General features: G+C 36.4%; 2 protein-coding genes across 2 annotated transcripts in view; one reads left to right on the top strand and one right to left on the bottom strand.

The window, feature by feature from the left end:
- The first annotated feature begins 4,375 nt into the window (after positions 1–4,375).
- Positions 4,376–5,941, top strand: zgc:162608 (uncharacterized protein LOC100037332 homolog). Its single transcript, XM_037678163.1, has 4 exons — positions 4,376–4,434; positions 4,544–4,602; positions 4,686–4,779; positions 4,863–5,941. The coding sequence occupies exons 2-4, from the start codon at positions 4,554–4,556 to the stop codon at positions 5,707–5,709; spliced, it is 990 nt and encodes a 329-aa protein (XP_037534091.1). The 5' UTR covers positions 4,376–4,434; positions 4,544–4,553; the 3' UTR covers positions 5,710–5,941.
- Positions 5,942–6,389: 448 nt separating this feature from the next.
- Positions 6,390–10,328, bottom strand: part of LOC119411230 (zona pellucida-like domain-containing protein 1) — a 6,660-nt gene continuing 2,721 nt past the window's right edge. The window contains exons 6-10 of the mRNA XM_037678164.1: positions 9,824–9,907; positions 9,576–9,747; positions 6,767–6,881; positions 6,655–6,684; positions 6,390–6,557 (exon numbers count right to left, since the gene is read on the bottom strand). Coding sequence (XP_037534092.1) covers positions 6,469–6,557; positions 6,655–6,684; positions 6,767–6,881; positions 9,576–9,747; positions 9,824–9,907 — 490 coding nt within the window. The 3' untranslated portion in view covers positions 6,390–6,468. The remainder of the gene's footprint in view (positions 6,558–6,654; positions 6,685–6,766; positions 6,882–9,575; positions 9,748–9,823; positions 9,908–10,328) is intronic.

Genomic DNA, 10,328 nt, shown 5'->3' on the forward strand with positions numbered 1-10,328 from the left:
TATAATAACGAAAATAAAATGCATACATCTTTTTTGTGATTTATTTTACTCGGCATAAACACAACACAACCTACATAAATAATATTTCGGAGAAAAGAGAAAACTGAGTAATTCTGGTGGAGAAGGTGTTCTAAATTGTTGTAACCCAAAACATTAAAAGCTTCATAAACATGAACCTTTTGTTAATTTATTATTTAAATTTAATGTCTTTTGATTTGATTGATTTATTGCCAAAGGACTGTATTAAGTTTAATACTGCTCATTTTGAGATTTTTTTTAATCTGTTTTGCTGTTAAACCTAAAAATTTAATAAAAATGATCACCATAAAATTTTCAAAATCCTAAAATCTCTGAAGCCTAAGGGCCAAAATTACACCATTCTCAAACTGCAAAATGTGGCCGCACAAAATCACTTCAAGGGTCAAAAACGGCCCTCGGGCCACACTTTGGACACCCCTGCTGTACAGAGTTGCACTGAGGTGAATACAACTGAGACGCAGGGTCACCCTTGACTTGTGGTCAAGTTTACAAGACAAACAGTACTGTGTACAAAAAGTCTTGAGTCATCTCTCGTTTCTTAAATTCTGCTTCCAAGAAATTATTGGGTAGTAGTTGTTTAACTCACTAGTTGTTTTTTATAAGCCTGAAAGTTCAATTTATTTCATATTTGTCCACTTGGCTTTTTTTTTTTTTTTTTTTGCTAAACCTGCTTTATATGGTGTCATGGTCAAGGACAAAGACTGAACAAAAAATAAGTGAAAACAGTAGTATAATTTATTTTTTTAATGGTTTAAATAATTTTTGAAGCCAGAAGAACTTTAAAATAAGCTCTACAGATCTCGTCTAATTAAAGTCCAAAGGAAACACGTGGGTGTAAAACTCTTGCACGATTGTGTAAATGTGTGTTTTTGTTGCTGGCCATCCTGATATGGTTGATAATAGCAGCTTCAAACAAAAACAAAGTGGAATAAAGATTAAGATTTGTGCCACTTAAATTAATAGGTGATTTGTATTCATATTCATATTCTCTTAACTAGTTTGCTATGTATACTTTTTATACAATTATAAATCATTTAAATGTTCCATCTGTTCGACACAGTTAGCTTTGTCAATCTTTTACAAACCATTGATTGTTTCCTTTGATGCTGCCTGAGCTGTAATCAATGTCTGTCAGCTTTTGCTCCATAGTAAAATGACAAAGCCTTTGCTTATTGATATGAAATGTCATGAGTTCAGAGTCTGCTCCAAATTTTGCAAAGGATTTCACAATTTCATATTTTCCTAAACTGAACCTTTTGATTGTATGTGCAATATGCACACAATAATCTACACTGATAAATGGTTTCATTTTCAGCAGAAAACAGTAAACAGTGTTGATTTATGTCCACTAATCAAGGTCTTACTCCACTCTGTTATTGTAGTGGAATATAAGGCAAACTTTGGATACCTGGAATAACCCACATGAAGTATTTCATCACTGTAACCATGGACTCTGACCCCCCAGTGACGACTTTCAACTTATCTAACTGAGCTGGGCTCAACTTTCACCCAGATGTTCATCTTATTTGTGACAAAATGCTTCAATCTACATTTTACAAATACAAAAAAAAAATAAACATTGTGACACAAGCTCAAAAGGGAAGCAATCATTTAAATGCCTGTGTGCATGCAAGAGTTTGTCTGTTAGCAAATAATCTCATGAACCACTGGATGGATTTTAGTAAAACTCTCAGAAAGTAATCGCTGGGTAGATTTCTACAACTGATTAACTGTTAAGGCCAACTTGGCTCGCTATCTGTCACAGAAAGTCAACCTTTGCAAACATAAATATGGCTCTAATGCTGTCGATTTTACAAATATTGAGCTAAAATTTGTTATGGTAGTAGCTGAGACTGATTCCTAAAAGACAATTCAATGTCTGTTAGCAAAATATCTTATGGACTACAGAACAGATTTTTCCAAACACAGTAAGTAATCACTGAATGTACATCTATAATGGAGGAAGAATTGGACTCGACTTTATTTAAAATGGCCAGCAAAGCTAATAAACTTTAGCAAACAATAGCATGATTATATACACAAAAATGTGTTGTGGTAGTATCTGAGTCCTCTCCATCAAACAGTATTCTGAGCACTAACAGATCAGCCAGGATTTGACTTTAAACCCTTTGCATGCAAAGTGGTGCATTGTGCATTAGATCAAGGAATTATAGCTTTTTCATTAAATTATTGCTGCTTTTTACTATAAGCAGATAAGAACACAGTAATTAAGCAAGTCAGGAAAACTAAAGATGTGTTAACAAGTCAGAATATAAATGTTGTACAGTAATAAATACTTCATCAATAAACTAAAATAAAACTAAATAAATAATATGTAGTGATCCAGAAATCCTTACCTTGTTTTATGTGCACGGCTTTCAGTCCTGCTTCATTTTTTAAATCTTACTTTGACATATGAAAGCAGATGTTTTGGACGTTTTAGGATCACAACTTGAAGTTGCAGCACAACAACTTAGTGGTCAGCACAGCAAGAAGGTTGCAGGTTCAAGCCCCGGTTGAGCCTGGAGTCTTTCTGTGTGGAGTTTGCATGTTTTCCTCATAATTGTGTGGGTTTCCTCCCACAGACTGAATATATGTTTAATTCTTTCTTCAGGCCCAGGCCTCCCTTGAAAATGAGATTGGTGGTCTCAGTGGGATTTGCCAAGTTAAACATAAATTAAACCAGAGAAATTGAATGTCCTGCAAAAATGCAGTGTGAATGCTTCTTGCAGAATAACTTGCTGATAAACAGCTGAAATTGGCTATGAACATACTGAAATATAGCTGGAATAGAAGAACAAGCCTAAGTTATCAGAAGACAGCAGAAAGAACACATATTTGCTGAAATGAGTTAATATAAGCAGAAATGAGCACAAATATTAGGAAATTAGCTCAAAAATCTGAAAATAACAACAGCGTCAACAAAAAAGTAGCTGAAAAGGCAGAAAGAAGCTTAAATTACCAGAAAGAAATGGAAGAAGCTGAAATAAGCTAAAAAGAAATGTGAAATTAGCTGAAAAAGAAATGTGAAATTAGCTGAAAAGGCTAAATTTAGCACAAAAACAGCTGTAGCTATTTTAGTAGCTGAAACAGCAGAAAAGGCTGAAACTAGCAGAAATAAGCTGAAAGGACGCAAGCTGAAAATAACAGAAAGAAGTTAATTAGGCTGAAAGTAGTATAAATTACAAAGAAAAACTTGAATTTATCAGAAAACAGCTGAAATTAGATAAAAATGCTATAAAAAAAGAACTAGCTGAAAATCTAGAACAAGCTTAAATTAGCAGAAGAAAGAACACATGTTTGTCCAGTTAGGCTGAAAGAAGCAAAAATGTACCCAAAAAGTGGAAATTATCTGAATAAAACTGAAATTAAGAAAAAAGCAGCTGAAAAGTTTCTAAAATGCATTAAGAAGATTAAATTCCAAGAAGGAAGTGGAGAGAGCACATGTTTGCTGACTTGGGCTGAAAAAGGTTGAAAAGAGTGCAAAAAATGTGGAATTAGCTGAAAAAGCTAAAAATTTGTATAAAGCATCTAAATAGTAGCTGAAATAGCAGAAAAAGCTGAAACTTGAAGAAATAAGCCGAAAGGAGCAGAAAAAAGTTGGAAGAAGCACAAAAATGTAGTTAGCAGAAAGATTCTGAAAGGAGCACAAAATAGCTGAAAAAAGTTTAAATTTCCACCACAAGGAAGCTGAAAGAAGCTGAACTGGAGCAAAATGTGAAAGGAACAGTAAAAGGTTGTAAACAGAGCTAAAGATTTGAAGGATTTAAAATGAGCTCAAATCATTTCCTATGAGGGGAAAAAAATTGGCAGAAAAGGCTAAATATTTCAAAAAGCTAAAGTTGCACCAATACCAAAAGTCATAGCACCCTTCTCATGAACGAGCTGAATGTTTTATGATTTGTTGAAATAGCACAAAAATGGTGGAACGAGATAGATGCTGAAAAATGTACGGAAGAAAAAAGGATCACAATAGTGTGAATGCTTCATAAACATCCACATAATAAAAATGTTTCGGCTGCTAAGCAGTGGCTGGAACCTGCTCACTAGATACTTGTCTAATGGAACAATATATTGTTTTGGAACATGCCTAAAAATACAAATGTCTGCCTTTATAAAACACCTTAAAGCAATTCAACAAGATTTCTTTACAAAATAAGATTTTTATTGGGTTCACAGTGGATGATGTTACCATGACTTCACACTTTGTGAGTTTGTGTGTTGTGTTGTCGTCAGTGTGACCCCTCCACGTGTTTATTGACACAGGCAGAGTTTGGGCAGCCTATCTGATAACGAGGACCTTTATAAGTCAGCTAAGAGAAGTCGCTCCGCAGACCCTTGGTCTTTTAGTGAAGACTTGCTGTTCTTCTCACGCACTGGGTTTCTTTTTATCCAGTAAGGAAAACACAAAGTACAGTTTGTAGATTTGACTCATGTTCAGGCTTCAATTCTCTGCTTGTTCTTGTGTGAAAATCTTACCAGTTTTTTATTTGTCCCTCCACAGAGAGAGAAAAATGCTTCTGAAAGCTGTGATCTGTGTCCTGTCACTCTCAGAAACCTTAGGTATTTATTATTTCTACAGTGTTTTAATTTACAGACAACTTGTACATTGTTTCTTTAATATTATATACTTTCTTTTCCTGTAGCGTACCCTCTGAACAGTGACATCAGGGAAGCAACTTGGGCTCATCCAAATGCTAACCAGGCTCATGACAAAACAGACCTGACAAAAGACGTGCAGTAAGTCGACTACACTAACCTGAAGGTAAAATCTAACGCATCCATCGGACCTTGTGGTGATGAAGTGTTTCCTCTTGCTGCAGTAGGATCTACAAGAGCGTCATAGACAGCAGCGATCTTTACAACCAAGACGAGGATGCGGTCAAAAGTCCTGTGGCAGAGGAGATGAAGCACAAACTGGCCATGGAGTCCGAGCGCCTGCGTGTGCGTCTGCGCCAAGAGCTGGCCGATCTGCGGCTGAGGTTGTCCCCATCCCCGGCCCATCTCAGCGCCACGCTGGCCAGCATGAGGGAGCGCCTGACTCCTCTCACCCAGCAGCTCCAGAGCTCGCTCAGCAGCAACACCCAAGACCTGTGCAACCAGCTGAGCCTCTACCTGCACAACCCAGAGACAGGGGAGGCTCAGACAGAGGCCAGTCCAGCTCCGAACCAGGACACCTTCCACTGGATCAGCCAAACCCTGGAGCACAGCAGCCTCCAGTTAGCCAACGCCATCAGTGACTTCCACACTGCAGCCAGGGACGTAGCTGAAGGCCTGAAAGAGGCGAGCGATCCTGAGGACGAGGCGAACGACTCGAAGCTCTGGCAGACGATGAACTCCAAACTGAGACAAGAAGCAGGTGCCCTGAGGGAGGAGGTGCAGAGCAGGGTGGGGGTTCTGAAAGCTCAGCTTGCAGCTCTGCTGGAGTCGTCTCCTAAGTCTGAACTTCTGGGCAGCGTGGAGCAGTTCTGCCAAAACGCAGCGCTGCAGAACCAAGAGCTTCAGACGCGGATGGAGAGGCTGGTTGTTGAGGTGGAGGAAGAGGTCCTTGGCGCCTCCCCACCTCCTCTGCCTCCGTCTTTGTCCTCACAGGAAGGGGGCTCTTTGCAGGAGGACTTCTCAGTGAAACTCTCTGCTCTGATCCAGGACATTCTGCACTCTATGCAGTGACAAAAAACGTGCACTTAAACCTTGGTTTTAACTCATGTGCAGATCAAATTCAAGTGTCTCCTGTCTTCTATTCTTAGCCATAAATTCTACCTTATGCGTGTTGCTGTGCCATCATTTTAAATCTAGCTGTAAATATTTCTGAATGAACGAAACGAGGTGATTTTTCCATTCTGTGTTTGAATGAGTACTTTATACAACAATGAAAATGTCTTTGCTGAGCCACGTAAAACAAACTGTTATGTGTAAAAAGTGTAATTTGTCGTTAAAAATGTAATATATATACATATATTTTAATTATTGTATGCCTTGTCGTCCAGTTGAGAGTGTGGGAGATCATGTGTTTTATGCTCTCTTGTATCTTTGTTAAAGACGAACACTCCTCGTTTGAATTTTGTACAAATATCTATATAAGAATGAAGGAAACACATGAAGCAGGCAAACTGGCCTTAATGAACAAACTTGTTCCTCCATTAAAGTTATCCTGTTCTGTAAAACTTGAATTGTTGTTTTTCTTTTCCACAGTTCAGGGCTTTTTTGACTGCAGCAAACAGGATGGGAAAAGCTACATAATTAGTGTTTGCTTGATTTAACCGAACACTTGTCAAAGAGTTGTTTCCAAGAAACATTTATTATCTTTACAACTCCTCAAGCCAAAGTGCTATGTCTTGTGAAAATGTGGTCAAATGGGACAGTTTGCTAAGACAATCTTTAAGTATCAGTCAAATGTGTGAGATATTCGTCCCGTCTGGTGATGCTTCTTCAGAGGAAACCAACGAGCACCCATGCAAACACCGCCCCCACCAGCAGGCCTGTGGCGTCAACAGCGTTCATGCCTGAAGCTTTACTACCTGATAAACACAAGAAGTTTCACATTGCAGGCTGTTCAAGATGTTAGATGCATTCTGAATCATTCAAAAAATGTGATTAAAAACAAGGAATGCTCACTGTATGCAGCTGTGACAGGTGAGTCCTCCGCTAAGTGAGAGAAGAAGCATTATCAATAAAACTGGTAATCATAAACCTGTACGAGTACATGAACATATGTGGGATGCAGTACCGGTAGATAAACCTGCTGCAGCTGTATAGAGAGGTCCAGATGTGAGAGTTGCAGAGTCACTGCTTCTTTGCCCAAAAGGAGTCACAGCTCTTTTCCTTCTTTTTTCATAACAACCCTAAAAACAAACACATATTAGAAGTTCCAGTTTGTCATTCAATCATTATAGTGCATACTGGTTAGGATTGGCAAACTTGTTTTAAATCGTTAGTCTCATCAAAGAGTGACAGCCAGCTGTAGGAGGTCCCCCACATTTAACTTGTTAAAGAGACAGTTTAGATATTTTGAAGTGCAGTTTTGTGGAAAGGTTATGAACAGTTAATATCTTACCTGTTACAGATAGTTCTTCAAATTACCTTAGTTTGGAAAATAAAATTGAATTCTGACCAAATTGTTGAGTTAACTTCTTTGAGGGGGCAAAAACCAAAGTGGATTTCTGCCATTTTAAGAAAATTCCAGTCTGATTGTTTTTTTGTTTTTTTTATTATGATTCCTGCAAGAGATACTTGGTAAATATTTACAATGAAAAATAAATCACATGAATAATCTGAAAAGACTTCTCCCTTAGTGATGCTTTTTGTGCTCCTGTGAAAACAACCGTACTGCAATATAAAAATAAAAAATAGCATTTTCCTGCATCATTATGATGTTTTTACAAACCGAGTTGTTTTTTTGGCAGCAACAGTCTGCTTTGTTATCAGCCCTGCCCATTGGCTCATCCGATTTTTATGAGTTATTTCAGTCTATAAAATTACCACCCGTGCAGTGCCACTAGGTGGCAAAACATCCCCATTAACAACATTTAATGTAGCGAGAACATCTTCTAGCTTGACATTATTAACTTTATTTTTGGTTAAATTAAAAAATATATAAGTCTAAGCACAATTGCAAAGTTTAATAGTAAATTCACTCATATTTTGTTATTATTATCCTATTATAGGTTACTATATTTGTAGAGTGTATGAGATGAAAGTTAATAGTAGAGTTAATGAGATGAAATTTTTGGGTGTAATCATTGATGAACAGCTAACATGGAAAAATCACATAAATTCTGTAAGAACAAAAATATCTAAATCTATTGCAGTACTATACAAAGTCAGGGAATTATTAAATGATAAAGCTCTGTACATGTTGTATAACACAATCATTGTTCCACATTTAATCTATTGCATTGATGTTTGGGGGAAAGCGTGTAAAACATTTACAAAACCTATTTTTATTTTACAGAAAAGAGCTGTAAGAATTATCACCAGAAAGCATTACTGTCACCCATCAAGCACATTATTTCATCAACTGAAGTTATTGAAGTTCCATGATTTGGTAGATTATAGTATTTTATCAGTTATGTATAGGGCTCAAAATAACACATTACCATTAAATATCCAAAGAAATTTTGTTAAAAGACAAAGTTGTTACAATCTTAAGGGGATAGAGATATTTGTCAAACCAAAATTCAGAACTAGTCTGAAGGGAAGGTCTACCTCAATCCAAGGAGTTGGATTGTGGAATGGTCTAGAGAGTGATGTAAAAAATGTCAAGTCAATGTGTACATTTAAGAAAAAGATCAAATCTAGATTGTTAAAAAAGTATATATGAAGTAGCTTAGTGTGTGTTTTTTATTAGAATTAGAAAAATTAGAAAGTTATTCATTTTGTTCTGTTACTTGAAAATTAATATGTCTGAAATAATTGTTTGAAAAAAGGGGCAGATATAATAAGATTTTTTCTTCTTTCTGCTGCCTTTCATTTTAAATCTTTTGTATCTTTTTATATATTGTTATGGAATTGTTTTGTACTTTTTTTAAAATGAATAAACTTCATACCATACCATACCATATGACTTTTAAAAATTTCCTCACCAATCAGTCAAATGTAGAATTTAAAAAAACATCCACTTTAGAAAACTTAATAATAATAATAATAATAATAATAATAATAATAATAGTAATAATAATAATTATAGTAATACCCCGTCCCTCACACAGTGATTGCTGGACATGGGCACCGGCGACCCCCGTAACCCAAAATGGAAGAAGCAGATTAAAGATAATGGATGGATGGATGGATAATAGTAATAATAATAATAATAATAATAATAATAATAATAATAATAATAATAATAATTTAAAGTTAACCAAAATTTATTTGTAGACAAGCTGTACAAGCATGGCAGAAAATCTCAGTTTTGAACAAAATCTTATGTAGTGTGGACAAAGTCCTAATCTCTACATCTCCAAAAATAAAGCTGTTTAAAGAGCTATCTACAGCAGGTAAGATATTAATTACTCACAACCATTCCACAAAACTCTATGTCAAAAAACCTGAACAGTTCATTCCAATGTTTAGGTTAATTTAATATAAAGACATTTCCACTATGGAGTATGCTGGTTTTGAGAATCTGTTTGTTTGGTGGCTCCTCAGATTGAAGAAGTTCTTTGGATGAAGGATGAAGCGTCTCAGAAAACAAAACGAAACCATCCAGATGACCTGACTGAACATTGTTGGATAATTACCTGGATTACTGAGCATGACCTTTGACATAAAGACATTGTATTTGAACAAAACCTCACTTTGTTTGGAAACAGTTTGCAAATAATTTTCTAAACATCTTTCATACTGAACATTAACAAATTGAGGTCAGTGCAAAAATTCAATTTTTGGCAGGACACTAAGTTTGTCTTACTAAAGGGTTTTAAGGTAAAACTTGTTAGATTTTTGCATTTAAAGTTCTTGCTCTAATAATATGAGAAAAGTGATGCGTAAGCATTTTGTTGTTCTTAAATATAGTAATTTTTCTGAGCTTGTTTACTTACAGAAGTCAGCTCGTTGCATTTGCTCGGCTCGCAGAGTCTCAGTATGCAGTGCAGGTAGGTGGAGGACAACTCCTGAGCTCTGTGCTGAACGAAGCGGAAGGCCTCAAACTCAAAACGGGCAGCAGTGGAGTCGCCGTTGTTTATCACGGTTACATCGCCTTCTATTATGCATCTGGTGAAAAGCAACATTATTTAGCACATGCCTTTAATAATAATTATCCACAACTGATAAAATGCATATCCCTTACCCAGTGAAGAAGTTGTACTGATCACTGAGTGACACGTTGAAAGGAGAGGGAGTAGCAAAACATTGGTCCAGCAGGACATAGAAACTGGAAACAGGAAGAGAAACATGAGTGTGTTATTACCTTTAATTCAATTCAATTCAGTTTATTTATACAGCACCAAGTCACAACAGAAGTCATCTCAGGGCACTGAACAGAAATATTTCTATATAAAAAAAATTATTTAACACTATTTATCTGAGGAGCAGACTGCTATGAATTTAACTCCATCACAGATTCTCATCTTGAGCAAGCATGAAGGAGACAGTGGAAAGAAAAACTCCCTCATAAGGAAGAAACATTTAACAGAACCAGGTTCAGGACAAGCTTTTAATCACCTGCTGGTTGAGGGCTGGGCAATCATGTAACTTTCTGTGTGTGTGTGGGGGGGGGGGGGGGGGGTGTAAAACATTTTTTCACAAGATGAGGAAATTTGGTGGAGTTAATTTCATTTCTGTTTGCTCCTCAG

This window comes from Nematolebias whitei, chromosome 6 (genome assembly GCF_014905685.2).
Source record: "Nematolebias whitei isolate Nwh7 chromosome 6, NemWhi1, whole genome shotgun sequence".
Classification (NCBI taxonomy): Eukaryota; Metazoa; Chordata; class Actinopteri; order Cyprinodontiformes; family Rivulidae; genus Nematolebias; species Nematolebias whitei.